Consider the following 15,742-nt stretch of genomic DNA (forward strand, 5'->3'; position numbering starts at 1 on the left):
AATCCTTCCGGAATTATCTGTAGATGCCGAGCTCAGAAGTACACATGAAATAACAAATAAACGCACACTGTGCCCCATGTATGGGGCGTCTCCTGACCCAGGGCCGATCCTAGGCAGGGTGCACAGGGTGCATTGCACCCAGGCGCCTGTAGAGGTGGGGGCGCCGAAGTGCCAGAGTTCTCCCCTCCCTCCTTCTCTCCTTGTTTGTGTCCGTCCAGAACTAGTGTTCTGAGCATAGGTATGTGTCCGTCCAGAACTGATGTGTGAGCATAGGGCACCCCGCCCAGCCTGGCAGTGCTCGGGGGAGGGGCCCCTCCTCTTCCTGACATGAGAGTTCTAGTTTTCAGTGGCTGCTGAGTGCTGATGTGCAGGAATTAATTCCTAACACTGGGAGTCTTGGATCCCGCACATACTCCACCAACTCCAGTTGGAATGCCTCCCACTCCCATCTCTATCTCAGGCTGCACAGAGAGAGAATCAAGATGAGTCACAGTGTTCAGTGTGCTGGGGGATGGCATCCCCAGCATCCCTTTACATGTGCTCTGGGCTGCCCCTGCTCTAGATGTTTTATGGCATGATAGATTGCATAGGATACACAGCCCCTGCCCATTCCTGCGCCTAGTCCATCTACAGATGTGATATATAATGAGATTGTTATACCTGAAGGGTTTCACATGTACTGGCACTTTAAGGCTGGCTCCACCCAGCAGTGATGACAAGGGTCAAGGGGCATAGTAGCCATCTTAGAGAGACCACATGTAGAAAGCAGAGATAACCTGTAATGTCCTGAGATGCATGTTCTAGGGTACAGCATGTACTGAATAAACATCCATTGTACCAGACCAGAGTCTTGTCTCCCTCTCAACACAGAGGATATAACAGTGGCGACGAGGATGGGATTTACAAAGTGTCTATCAGTCTGAGAGAGAGACAAAGACATTGTGGATTGTCACCTGGATAAAAGCAATCACAGATCCCAGCAGGAAAATGTCATTAATCGGGACATTAAGTGAGTTTGATGGAGAACAGACATCCTGGAGTTCCTGGGTTGAGAGGCTGGAACAGTATTTCAGTGCAAATGCCATCCCAGACAACAGGCAAGTAGCAGTGTTCCTGACAGTGGTTGGGGCCAAGACATATGACACTCTTAGAGATTTGCTTTCCCCTGTAAAACCAGCAGCTAAGACATTGGCAGAGCTGCTGACACTGCTAGAGGATCACTTCCAGCCTAAACCATTAGAGATTGCAGAAAGATTTTGCTTCTATCAGAGGCAGCAACAGACAGGTGAAGAGATTAAAGTTTATGTGCTCGCCCTTCGCAGACTAGCCTCGACCTGTTCTTTTGGGGACTACCTACCTACTGCACTGAGAGATAAGTTTGTCATGGGACTGAATTGTGAGTCAACACAAAAGAGACTGTTAACAGAGAAAGACCTTACCCTTACAAAGGCAATTGAGATAGCTTCAGTGATGGAAATGGCTGTGAAAGATACAGAGGAATTGAACCCCCAGAGCAGAAGGGAAGAGGTGAAGCAGGAAGTTTTCAGAACAGCAGTCAAGCCAACTGCTGCAAACTGGAAATACAGTACCCCACCAAGCCGGGAGTCAGCTTGCTACCGTTGTGGGAATACAGACCATGATTACAAAGTCTGCCGGTTTAAGGATCAGACCTGTCATAATTGCGGTAGGACCGGCCATCTGAAACGAGTTTGCCGTAGCAAGAAGGTGCGAGATAAACAACCTCTGAACCCCAAGACTAAGACATATATGGTGGGAAGATATACATCATCATCTGAGTCAGAGGATGAGGAAGTGCTCCACAGGTTAGACATACATCATATGCATTCAGCACCCTCCGCAATGACTATAGATGTAAACGTTGAGGGAAAGAATCTCAGGATGGATGTAGACACAGGAGCAGCAGTTTCAGTTATCACCCAGAAACAATGGAGACAACTTCAGACCCGAAAAACTGTCCGCCCAACACCAATCAAACTGCAGACATACTCAAAGCAGATACTCCACCCACTGGGTTACGCAAAAGTATTGTACAAGGGTCAGACAAAGAGACTGCCATTATATATCCTAGAAAATGGGGGACCCCCTCTATTCGGGAGAGACTGGATTGCTCACTTTGGTATGCCAGACATCGCCATAAGTCCCTGTAACACCGTTACCATTCCATTAGGAGATAATGAGGGATGGGTGGTGTCCCTGAAGCAGCGGTTCCCAAAGATTTTTGATGACCAGTTGGGAAAAATAAAGCATGACTGTGTGAGACTCAAGCTGAAACCCAACGCTCAGCCTAAGTTCTTCAAAGCTCGGACAGTACCTTTTGCACTCCGAGCAGGTGTGGAAGCAGAACTAAGTCGGCTGGAGGAACAAGGTGTCATCTCAAAGGTAGAGCACAGCGAGTGGGCATCACCAGTTGTACCGGTAAAGAAATCGAATGGGGACTTGCGCATTTGTGGCAATTTCCGCATGGCACTGAACTCTCAACTGGAAATAGACCAGTATCCCCTACCCAGAGTAGATAACATTTTTGCCTCTCTTGCAGGAGGTCAAAAGTTCACCAAGCTTGATCTCAAACAAGCATATTTACAGTTTGAGGTCCATCCTTCTTCCCGCAAGTTTCTGACCATCAACACCCACAAGGGACTGTATCAATATAATCGGATGGTGTTTGGCGTAGCCTCTGCCCCAGCCATTTGGCAACGAAAAATGGACGAGATTTTGGCGGACATTCCTTTCACTCAGTGCCTGCTAGATGACATGCTCATTACAGGTCGGACCGACCAGGAACACAAGCAGAATGTGGAGCTTGTGTTGGCGAGACTCCAAGAACAGGGTCTGAAAGTGAACTTAGCAAAATGCCAATTCATGGTGCCTAAATTGGAGTTTTGTGGCCACCTTGTGGATGCAGAAGGTATACACACCACGGAAGCCAAGGTTGATGCTTTAGTCAAAGCTCCAGCCCCAACCAACGTCCAGCAGCTGCGATCATACCTTGGCTTGCTGAACTATTACCACAAATTCCTGCCAGATCTGGCACACACCTTGTTTCCGTTGAACAAGCTTTTGGAGAAACACTCCAGATGGGACTGGTCGGCTGCATGCCAACGTGCTTTTGAAGTTTCTAAGCGGAAGCTGTTGGCGTCACGCATGCTCGTGCACTATGACCTCCAGAAGCCTCTCACCTTGGCTTGTGATGCCTCACCCTATGGTCTGGGGGCGGTACTATCTCACATCTTACCAGATGGGTCAGAAAAACCAGTGGCATTTGCCTCCAGGTCTTTGACAAAAGCAGAAAGCAATTACTCACACATTGACAAAGAGGCTCTTGCGCTGATATGGGCAATTAAGAAGTTTCATCTTTACCTGTATGGTAGGGAATTCACCATACTGACGGACCATAAACCACTCCTTCAGATCTTTAGCCCTGACAAAGGCATCTCCCAGACTACTGCGGCCCGCCTCCAACGCTATGCCCTATTCTTGGGGGCATACAGCTACAAAATTCAGTATCGTGGTCATGATGCCAATGCTAATGCGGACGCTATGTCCCGACTGACAGGGAGGTCCATGGACTCTTCTCCACCGGTCAAGAGTTGTCGTTACACCAGCCTGTCCTTCTTGTCTTCTGGGGAGATAGCAGCCCATACAACCAAGGATACCTTTCTGAAAACCATACTCTCCTGGGTACGTTCCGGTTGGCCTGCAACTGTCACACAGGAGTATGAACCTTATTTCCGTAGGCGTATGGAATTAACTGTGGCTGGCAACTGTGTTTTATGGGGAGACCGAGTGATCATTCCACAGCCCCTCCGGAGACACATTCTGGACTTGCTACATACTGGTCATCCCGGGAGCACACGTATGAAACAAAAGGCCAGAGGCTATGTGTGGTGGCCAAACCTAGACTCAGATATCACAACATATGTGAATGCTTGTGCTGGATGTGCACAAACGGCAAGAGACCCTCCTCGAGGGTGCGTCCAGCCCTGGACTTGGCCCACGGTTCCTTGGTTTCGCCTACACTTGGACTTTGCTGGCCCGATCAGAGGACACACCTTCTTGATCATAGTGGACGCCCATTCAAAGTGGCCTGAGGTCATTCCTGTTACTCAGCCAACGACTAAGGCAACGGTTTCCATACTGTTACATCTCGCTGCTACGTTTGGATACCCCAGAGAAATCGTCACAGACAACGGTGCACAATTCACCAGTCAGGAGTTTCAGCATTTCCTGACTGCCCACAACATCAAGCACAAGTTGACCGCACCTTACCACCCGGCTACAAATGGTCAAGCAGAGCGGTTTGTGCAGACTTTTAAACGCTACTTCAAAGCTACAGTGGCTGCAAGTAAACAACAGTCCCTGTCACCCCAGCAGCTGGACTCCTTCCTTTCTGCTTACAGAAACACACCACATGCAACCACTGGGAAAACTCCAGCAGAACTCCTTCTGGGGCGGCAGCCATGGACTGTTTTGGATATGCTCAGCCCTCAAACAGTCCAGGAACATGTACTACAGTCCCAAGACAAAATGGTCAAACACAACGAGCTCCCCCGATTCACAGCCCAACAAAAGGTATGGGCCCGATCTTATGGGGCTTCCAACACCCGTTGGCTTCCTGCTGTCATTGCAGAGACTTTGGGACCCAAGATGTACAAGGTCCGCCTGGAAGATGGTTCCATTTGCAGACGTCATGCGGACCAACTGCGTCCTCGTTCTCAACTGCCCGAATCCCTGATGCCAGCTGAACCACCAGTGTCTCAAGGATCTGCTCCCAGCGAATCAGGATGCACAGAGACTGATGATTGTGGGGACTCTGAACTTTTGAACTCGTCTCCAACAGAGCCCTCCAGCTCTGGTCCGGAGGTCTGTTTACCCTCTGAGCTGGGGGATCCCTTCTTGGCCCCGCCGGTACCCATTCCGGCCAGCCCAGTATCCTCCGGTCCCGAATCGCTGGATGCCCGGCCTCAACGATACTGTCGCCCTCCTGACCGGTTTCAGTTGCAAGAGCGGTTACGAGACTTTCGACGGGGCCGACGGAAGTGATCCGATGACATATTAACCCCGCAACGGTTCCTGGAAGCTTGAAGTCCCGTAATTCTCCTGTGTTTGGAGGACTGTTATTGGACAGCTATCAGTTAATGTTTTGTGCCTGTTATTGTTTTGTTGTGTTTTTTTTTTTTTTTTGTTTTTGTTTTTTTTTAGGGATGGATGGAAGGTGTTATACCTGAAGGGTTTCACATGTACTGGCACTTTAAGGCTGGCTCCACCCAGCAGTGATGACAAGGGTCAAGGGGCATAGTAGCCATCTTAGAGAGACCACATGTAGAAAGCAGAGATAACCTGTAATGTCCTGAGATGCATGTTCTAGGGTACAGCATGTACTGAATAAACATCCATTGTACCAGACCAGAGTCTTGTCTCCCTCTCAACACAGAGGATATAACAGAGATGTAAAGGGGAGGAGTTAGTAAAATGACAACGCCCATGTGGGGGCGCCAGAAATATTTCTGCACCCAGGCGCCTGTGACCCTAGGATCGACCCTGTCCTGACCATAGGAACACAGTCAGTGTTCTCATAGCATCTCACAGCAACCACAACCAGGGCAATCTTTAATATTGATTGGACCCTGGGCAAACATTTTCTTGGGTCCTCCCCTCCCGAATCCACTTATCAACTATTTACAGGCACGTGGGCTCAAGGGGAAGCTGCTTTGGGCCCCACAACAAAGACTGTGCCCAGGGAAGCTGCCCCTTTTGCCCTGCGTTAAAGACCGCCCTGACTGCAACCCAATAATATAGATCAGGGGTCTCAAACTGGGGGCCCTCCAGCTGTTGCAAAACTACAAGTCCCATGAGGTATTGCAAGGCTGACAGGTACAAGCATGACTCCCACAGGCAGAGGCATGAGGGGACTTGTAGTTTCGCAACAGCTGGAGGGCCACCATATAGATATAAATTGCTCAAAGTAACTCTGTATTCATTAAAGGAGAAGTTATGCCAAAGCTTGTTTTCCTGTACTTTGGGATCACAGGACTGCAGTTAGTTCTGCACTCCTGTGATCTGTTTTCAGCCGACAGCGGGCTGAAGCCCGCTGTTGGATGACATCACAGAGCCAGTCTAGGCTCGAGCAATATCCCGATATTCAAGTTGGGATCAGCCCTCAGGCCTGGACGGCACCAGGGCTGTCTTTAATATTGATTGGACCCTGGGGGAAAAAAATCTTGGGCTCCCCCATGCAATTTCACTCTCCACCTGCTCTGAGACATACAATAAATATCAGCTAGACTTAAAATCAGTTTACTGTATCAGATCAGGTAGCGATTGCGATTGGTTGCCAGAGGTTACAGCATATCATTACCACTTACTGACTGGTTGCTAGAGGTTACAGCACACATTACAGCTCACTGATTAGTTGCTAGAGGTTACAGCACATGATTTCTGCTTGTTGATTGGCTGCTAGAGATTACTGTACAGTAATACTGCTCACTGATTTGTTGCTAGAGGTTACAGCACATCATCTCCTCACTGCAGAGGGGCATGATATACATATGAATGCAGCCTTTATTTACATATCCAGGGGCGATCCGCCCTATACGCATTCTATGCAATATGCGTAGGGCCCCGCAAATGACTCGGGGGCCCCCGATTTTTCTATGTCACGGCATCCACCGCTGCCGCCGCTAGAGGTCCGCGGCCGGGCAGAGACAGTGTCTCCGCCGGCCGCCATTTTCTTGAAGACCGCCGTCGCTGCTGCTAGAGGTCCGTGGCCGGGGAGAGACAATGTCTCCGCCGGCGGACATTTTCTTGAAGACCAGAGAGAGTCTCTGCTGCTGGGGATCATACCCGATGTAAGGGGGGGACTCCTCTGGTGGGGCGCCTGATGTAAGACAGGGGACTCCGCTGGTGGGAACGCCTGATGTAAGGGGGGGGGGGGGACACTGCTGGTGGTGATATGCTGATTCCTGCACACCTGTTTGAAAAAGCTCTTTCCAGGCAGAATTAAATGTCAACTCCAAAGTGCTGCAAAATTTCTTGTGACCGGGTCTCAATTCAGCTGTCATTGTTATAAAGGGAAATTACAGACGAAAGGAAGAATCTCATTGGCTGTTGTGGGCCATAAGAACACGTATCTACTAAAATACTGAACATAATAATAATAAAAAAAAAAGAAGGCAATATCACTTTAGTTGCCTGTAACAATGATTTTGTGATTTTGTATCCTTCCTGCCTAGCATTCTGTGTCATGGGACGTGACATCTGCTGTCGGTGTGGTGCAGATCAGCCTCTTGGCCCTTAGCACAGTTGCGATGACAGTCGCAGTTCTCTCTGATGTTTCCCAGCTCGGAGGCCTCTGTACAACGTGTCTGAGAATTTGCAGCTCTCTGCGGCAGAATAAAAGCAGATCGGCTTGCTTTCGACAACCCTGCATTCTGAGAATTTCCCACGATGAGCCGCTCTATTTCCCATTATATACTAAGTACAGGGAGATAAGTTTTGTTTGCCGGAATGAAATCTCCGGGGGACAGAAATAAGTTAACGCAAAAACCTCCATCGGCCCTCTTATCAATGAGGCAGGATACAGGAAACAGATGTTGTTCCTTGTTTCCTAAAGTGTCTGAAATATGTACTGTGTGTGCTACCCTATTAACTGTTAATTGGATGATGGTTGTTTAGGTGTTTTTGGAGGTCATCGATGACTGACTAGACGTCCAGACCTCAATTTTGCAACGTCGTCTCTAGTTCTGTTGACTTGACAAAATACACTATGACTAGTTTGCTAGCTAAATCATTTTTTTAAAAGAAGAAGTCTCACTTTCATTTGTATTAATGCGGTCTGTTGCCAGGGGACAAAGTACACAAAGTCTTTTCCCCCATCTTCCTATGTGCTCTGTAGGGTTAGGCAGAGGTTGAAAAGGGCGCCCCCCTCCTCTGCTCAGGTGTCTTTACACTCCTTCCCTTCCTTAGTTGGCCCATGCTGGTGCCTTAATCCCCCTTCCCCTTAGTTGACTCCTCTGGTGGCTTTATACACATTTTCTTCCTTACTTGGTCTCTTCTGGTGCCTTTACACACCTTCCCCTCCTTATTCCTTAGTTGGTCTCTTTTGGTGCCTTTTCACGCCTTTCCTTTCTTAGTTTGTCTCTTCTGGTGCCTTTACACACCTTCCCTTCCATTTCCCTTAGTTGGTCTCCCCTGGTGCCTTTACACACCTTCCCTTCCTTACTTGGTCTTTTCTGGTGCCTTTACACACCCTCCCTTCCCTAATTGGTCTTCTCTGGCGCCTAAAGAAGGGAAGGTGCGTAAAGGCACCAGTGGAGACCAAGATAAGAAGGGAAGGTTCGTAAAGGGACAAGAGGTGACTAAGTATAGAAGGGAAGGTGCGTAAAGGCACTAGGGGAGGCCAAGTATGGAAGAGAAGGTGCGTAAAGGAACCAGAGGATGCCAAGTAAGGAGGGGAAGTTGCATAACGGAACCAGAGGAGACCAAGTAAGAAGAGAAGGTGCATAAAGGCACCAGAGGAGGCCAAGCCAAGTAAGGGAGGGAAAGTGCATAAAGGCCAAGAGGAGGCCAAGTAAAAAAGGGAAGGTTCATTAAGGCACCAGAGGAGACTAAGTTGGGAATGGAAGGTGTCTAAAGTGACCAGAGGAGGCCAAGTAAGGAAGGGAATGTGCATAAAGGCACCAGAGGAGGCCAAGTAATGAAGGGAAGTTGCGTAAAGGCACCAGAGGAGAGCAAGTAAGAAAGGGAAGGTCTGTACAGGCATAAGAGGAGACCAAGTATGGAAGAGAAGATGCTTAAAGAAACCAGAGGATACCAAGTAAGGAGGGGAAGGTGCTTAAAGGAACCATAGGAGACCAAGTAAGAAGAGAAGGTGCGTAAAGGCACCAGAGTAGGCCAAGTTAGGAAGGGAAGTTGCGTAAAGACATGAGAGGTGACCAAGTAAGGAAGAGAAGGTGCATAAAGGCACCAGAGGAGACCAAGTAAGGAAGGGAAGGTGTGTACAGGCATCAGAGGAGACCAAGTATGGAAGAGAAGGGGCATAACGGCACCAGTGGAGACCAAGTATGGAAGAGAAGGGGCATAAAGGCACCAGTGGAGACCAAGTAAAGAAGGGAAGATTCTTAAAGGTGCCACAGGAGACCAAGTAAGGAAGGGAATGTGTGTAAAGGCACCAGAGGTGACCAAGTAAGGAAGGGAAGGTGTGTACAGGCATCAGAGGAGACCAAGTATGGAAGAGAAGGTGCATAAAGGCACCAGTGGAGACCAAGTATGGAAGAGAAGGGGCATAAAGGCACCAGTGGAGACCAAGTAAGGAAGGGAAGGTGCTTAAAGGAATCATAGGATACCAAGTAAGGAGGGGAAGGTGTGTAAAGGCACCAGAGGAGGCCAAGTAAGAAAAATAAAGTGCATAAAGGCACCAGAGGAGACCAAGTTAGGAAGGGAAGGTGTGTAAAGTGACCAGAGGAGGCCAAGTAAGAAAGGGAAGGTGCGTAAGGACACCAGAAATGCCAAGTAGGGAAGGGAAGGTTCATAAAGGCGACAGAGGTGACCAAGTAAGGAAGGGAAGGTGTGTAAAGGTACCAGAGAAGAGCAAGTAAGAAACATAGGGTGTAGAAAGGCACTAAAAGATGGGAGGGTGTGTAAAGGAACCAGAGAATACCAAGTAAGGGAGGTAAATGATGTAAAAGCATGAGATGATAAAAATGAAGGAAGGAAAGTCATGTAAAGGCACCAGAAGTTTCTCCTAATTCTAGTGATCTTCACTGTGTGGCCCTCCCCAGAGCCACACGGCCTTTTCAAGGCTAATGTTTCGCTGGCATGCATGCTGTGTCTCCACTCATTCACGTGGGTGACCCTCCAACCGAAAGCTATTTCCCTCCACTTTAGAGAGATTTTTCTTGCACTTCCTGTTGTGTTTCCGATAGAGGAAGTAAAGGGTTTTAACCAGTGGTGGTTCGTCCATAGAGGGCGCTGGAGCGCCGCCCCCTCTGGCTCTCACCGCCACTGAGTCTAATAACATAGATTCATGCATTGCACGAATCTATGTTATTGTCACCGCTGCCGCTGTTCTATTCAGATGGCCTGACATGAGGCGCCGACCATCTGAATAACGGCAGCTGGTTGGCTGTACGGAAATGCCTATCAGAGCCAGCGGCTCTGATAGGCTTTCCGAGTACAGCCCTCGGGTCCCCGGAAACTTATCCTTGGAACGCACATGGTGTGCGTTCCTTGGATAAGACTGACAGGCGTCTCAGCCAATCAGGTTGGCCGGTTCTAGCTACCGGTAACCTGATTGGCTGAAGCGTCATCGAGGGCGGGAGAAGACATCGAGGCGAGGGTCGAGGACGTGGATGGCTGACTCCAGTAAAGATAAGTGCCGGGCGGGGGGGGGGGGGGGGGGGCACACCGGCGACGAAGGGCACAGTGGGGACAATGGGGACAAATGAATGGGCACCCTGGCAACAATTAAAGGGCACAGTGGCAACAATTAAAGGGCACAATGGCAACAATTAAAGGGCACAGTGGCAACAATTAAAGGGCAAAGTGGCAACAATAAAGGGCACAGTGGTGACAATTGATGGTCGCACAGTGGTAACAATTGATGTGGGCACAGTGGTAACAATTGATGGCATGGCACAGTGGCTGCATTTGATGGCACAGTGGTGACAATTGATGGGCACAGTGGTGACAATTGATGGCACAGTGGCTGCGTTTGGCATGGCACAGTGGCGACAATTGATGGCACAGTGGCTGCGTTTGATGGCATGGCACAGTGGTGACAATTGATGGGCACAGTGGTGATAAATGATGGCACAGTGGTGACAATTGATGGGCACAGTGGTGATAAATGATGGCACAGTGGCGACAATTGATGGCATGGCACAGTGCGACAATTGATGGCATGGCACAGTGGCTGCATTTGATGGGCACAGTGGCTGCATTTGATGGGCACAGTGTGGCTGCAATTGTTTTTTTGTTTTGTTTTTTCGTTTGTTTGCGCCCCCCCCCCAAAAAAAAATTGAGCACCAGCCGCCACTGGTTTTAACCCAAACGCTAGCCAAAGCTTAAAAATAAGTGTCTGTGTTTAGATACACTTTATTGTTCTCTATCACAAGAATGTAAATAGTTTTTTAACCAGTATATGTTTGTCATGTTTCTTTTCCAGGGGAAGTCAGGGGAGAGCGGCCCAGCCGAAGAGGCGGCACCACCATCTGTTGCTAAACTTGCTGGGTTATTTGGCGACAAGGTGAACAGCCCCAGGAAAGAGGTGACTACACTCACTCCGATACATTCTCTTGTAGTAATCAGAAGTGATGCAGTAAATTCTGTTTTGCACTCCATTGTATCCACGCCAGGCCTGGAAACCAGCAATTCCTGTATTTTCACAGCAGAGAAATCCTCTTGTTGCCACCAATTACCGAAGCCAGCGATGGTAAACAACTCCCGGAGAACAAGTGTTTGCTTGGTGACGGTGGAGCAACACATATCAGTTTAAAGAGTACCTGTACTTGAATGGAACTTGTCAGGAGGGATTCATTTCAATGGAGTGGTGCCTTTTTTTTACATTTGACTTTTAACCACTTGCCGTCTGCCTCACGTACATATACATCGGCAGAATGGCACAGGCAGGCAAAGCAACATATAAGTATCTGTGCGCATGCCGCCGTGAGCTCCGTGCCCGTGGGACACATGCGGACTCCATGTCCACCGGTGTCCCGCGAACGTGTCAAGGAACGGCAGAACAGGGGGGTGCCTATGTAAACAAGGCATTTCCTCTGGGCCCCTTACAGGTGTACTGCCTGTACCCCCCTGATGGCCTGTATGGGCAGCATAACATTGTCCAAAATCTGGTCAGAAAGAATGACGTCCCCTTGCCTAGGCACCCTAGGTTATCTATTTCCCCCACTGACTTTTTTTTTCCCATCCACCTCTTGAATAAACAGACCTTGGGCTAGATTCAGATAGCCCTGCGTAATGTTGTGCGGGCGTAAAGTATCTCTGATACGTTACTCCGCCGTAAATTAAGGCGCAAGTTCCGTATTCAGAAAGAACTTGCGCCCTAAGTTACGGCGGCGTAACGTATGTGGGCCGGCGTAAGCCCGCCTAATTCAAATGTGGATGATGTGGGCGTGTTTTATTTAAATGGTGACCCCGCGTATTTTAAGTTTTTTACAAACGGCGCATGCGCCGTTTGTGAAAGAATCCCAGTGTGCATGCTCGAGATTCCGCAGCAAATCATCGTTGCTTTCGACGTGAACGTAAATTATGTCCAGCCCTATTCGCGAACGACTTAGGCAAACAACGTAAAATTTTCAAAATTTGACGCGGGAACGACGTCCATACTTAACATAGGATGCGCCTCATATAGCAGGGGTAACTTTACGCCGGAAAAAGCCTAACGTAAACGACGTAAAAAATAGCGCGGGGCGGACGTACGTTTCTGAATCGGCGTAACTACCTAATTTGTATATTGCTCGCGTAAATATACGGAAGCGCCACCTATCGGCCAGCGTAAATATGCAGCCTAAGATACGATGGTGTAAGACACTTACGCCAGTCGGATCTTAGGGAAATCTATGCGTAACTGATTCTATGAATCAGGCGCATAGATACGATGCCGCAACTCAGAGATACGACGGCGTATCAAGAGATACACCGTCGTATCTCGTACATGAATCTAGCCCCTTGTTACTAAAGGTGCAAGGTCCACTTTAAGACGACTCCATCACGCTCCGAGTGTGGCACGTGTTATAAATCTCCTTCTTCGCTTTGTGGTCACATCACAGCCGGTGAATCAGAATTGTTGCAATCTGACTTGCCCTCCCTTCCTTATTTCTGTTTCCGGCCTATCGGAAGCGATCGTTTGTAAGATGATAGCGTAAGACCAAAGGGGAAATGTGTTTTATAGCAGAACAGGGTCCTTAAGGGCCATCTCTACCCAATAACTAAAGTTTCAATATTTGGTGATCGTAAAAAAAAAAAAAAAACATTTATATGTTTTGGGGACTCTTGTAAATGATATATGCACAAATATAAAATACTATTAAATAGAAGTATGTATTAATATAAATGTGTATATCAGCTTCCTGTACTATTCTGTTCAACAACACTCTATACTGCCCTCTACAGGAAGATGACCAGGTTTTTAAATTTAAGTCCGGAACATGTTCTTTTTATTGGCAAATGGTAAACGATTTTATACGCATTGTTTCCTCAATTTATATATGCAGTCAGTGGTGTAGGGTGGGTTGTCAGCGCCCGGGACAAGGCAAGAAATTTGCACCCCCCCACCAGACTTTTAGCACTCCCTGAGTCCCTTCCTCTAGTACAGTAGTACTGACCAACTTGATTCCTACACTTGATGACCTACCTGACCACTGCACTAACCTACCTGATTCCTACACTGACCTACCTGATTCCTACACTGACCACTACACTAAACTACCTGATTCCTACACTGACCACTACACTAACCTACCTGATTCCTACACTGACCACTGCACTAACCTACCTGATTCCTACACTGACCACTACACTGACCTTCCTTATCCCTACACTGACCATTGCACTATCCTATCTGATTCCTACACTTACCACTACACTGACCTACCTGATTCCTATACTGACCACTACACTGACCTACCTGATTCCTACACTGACCACTACACTGACCTTCCTTATCCCTACACTGACCATTGCACTATCCTATCTGATTCCTACACTTACCACTACACTGACCTACCTGATTCCTATACTGACCACTACACTGACCTACCTGATTCCTACACTGACCACTACACTGACCTTCCTTATCCCTACACTGACCATTGCACTATCCTATCTGATTCCTACACTTACCACTACACTGACCTACCTGATTCGTACACTGACCACTACACTAACCTACCTGATTCCTATACTGACCACTACACTGACCTACCTGATTCCTACACTGACCACTACACTGACCTACTGGATTCCTACACTGATCTACCAGATTCTTACACTGACCACTACACTGACCTTCCTTATCCCTACACTGACCACTACACTGACCTTCCTTATCCCTACACTGACCACTACACTGACCTTCCTTATCCCTACACTGACCACTACACTGACCTTCCTTATCCCTACACTGACCATTGCACTATCCTACCTGATTCCTACACTTACCACTACACTGACCTACCTGATTCCTATACTGACCACTACACTGACCTACCTGATTCCTACACTGACCACTACACTGACCTTCCTTATCCCTACACTGACCATTGCACTATCCTACCTGATTCCTACACTGACCACTACACTGACCTTCCTGATTCGTATACTGACCACTACACTGACCTACCTGATTCCTATACTGACCACTACACTGACCTACCTGATTCCTACACTGACCACTACACTGACCTTCCTTATCCCTACACTGACCATTGCACTATCCTACCTGATTCCTACACTGACCACTGCACTAACCTACCTGATTCCTACACTGACCACTACACTGACCTTCCTTATCCCTACACTGACCATTGCACTATCCTAACTGATTCCTACACTTACCACTACACTGACCTACCTGATTCGTACACTGACCACTACACTAACCTACCTGATTCCTACACTGACCACTGCACTAACCTACCTGATTCCTACACTGACCACTACACTGACCTTCCTTATCCCTACACTGACCATTGCACTATCCTATCTGATTCCTACACTGACCACTACACTGACCTACCTGATTCCTACACTGACCACTACACTGACCTACTGGATTCCTACACTGATCTACCAGATTCTTACACTGACCACTACACTGACCTTCCTTATCCCTACACTGACCACTACACTGACCTTCCTTATCCCTACACTGACCACTACACTGACCTTCCTTATCCCTACACTGACCATTGCACTATCCTACCTGATTCCTACACTGACCACTACACTGACCTTCCTGATTCGTATACTGACCACTACACTGACCTTCCTGATTCGTATACTGACCACTACACTGACCTACCTGATTCCTACACTGACCACTACACTGACCTTCCTTATCCCTACACTGACCACTACACTGACCTACCTGATTCCTATACTGACCACTACACTGACCTACCTGATTCCTGCACAGTAGCACTGCTCCCTCCCTCAAGGTAATATATTAAGTGATGTTTTCCTTGACATAATCTTGGTGTTTTCATGTCCCTTCTCAGGCTCCACCACACAAGCCAGCAAGAAGGAAACCTCCTTGTTCGCTGCCCTTACCCAAACTTGAGGCCACCAACAATGGCGAAGAGGTAAGTTCCCATCTAAAAGCATAAGAACCTGTGTACATGGCTTTTCTCATCAGGACTACTTATTTTCCCATACAAGTCAATGGGATTACAAAAGTAGCTTGAAGCAGCTTGATGCAGCTTAGGTCAACTATAAGAAAAATATAAATCACGCGACCTCTACACCCTTCTTGACAAACACAAACGTATACAAATAGGTGATATCTAGTGATATATATGAAGCTTACAGCTATATCAAAACAATGGAGTATGATGGCCACTAGGGTGCACTATGCAGCCACCTCAGCACCCCTCAGTAATAGTGAAATTGGTGTTTAAAAGAAAAAAACAAATAACACTTTGATCAGAAACCATAAACTAAAATTAGGTTATAGCGCTAAATAAAATTAATCAACAGTCCAGAATATTGA

General features: G+C 47.8%; 1 protein-coding gene across 1 annotated transcript in view; it reads left to right on the plus strand.

The window, feature by feature from the left end:
* Positions 1–15,742, plus strand: part of RCSD1 (RCSD domain containing 1) — a 108,854-nt gene that overhangs the window by 66,035 nt on the left and 27,077 nt on the right. The window contains exons 2-3 of the mRNA XM_040339091.1: positions 11,183–11,284; positions 15,252–15,335. Of these exons, the coding sequence (XP_040195025.1) occupies positions 11,183–11,284; positions 15,252–15,335 (186 nt within the window). The remainder of the gene's footprint in view (positions 1–11,182; positions 11,285–15,251; positions 15,336–15,742) is intronic.

This window comes from Rana temporaria, chromosome 2 (genome assembly GCF_905171775.1).
Source record: "Rana temporaria chromosome 2, aRanTem1.1, whole genome shotgun sequence".
Taxonomy (NCBI): domain Eukaryota; kingdom Metazoa; phylum Chordata; class Amphibia; order Anura; family Ranidae; genus Rana; species Rana temporaria.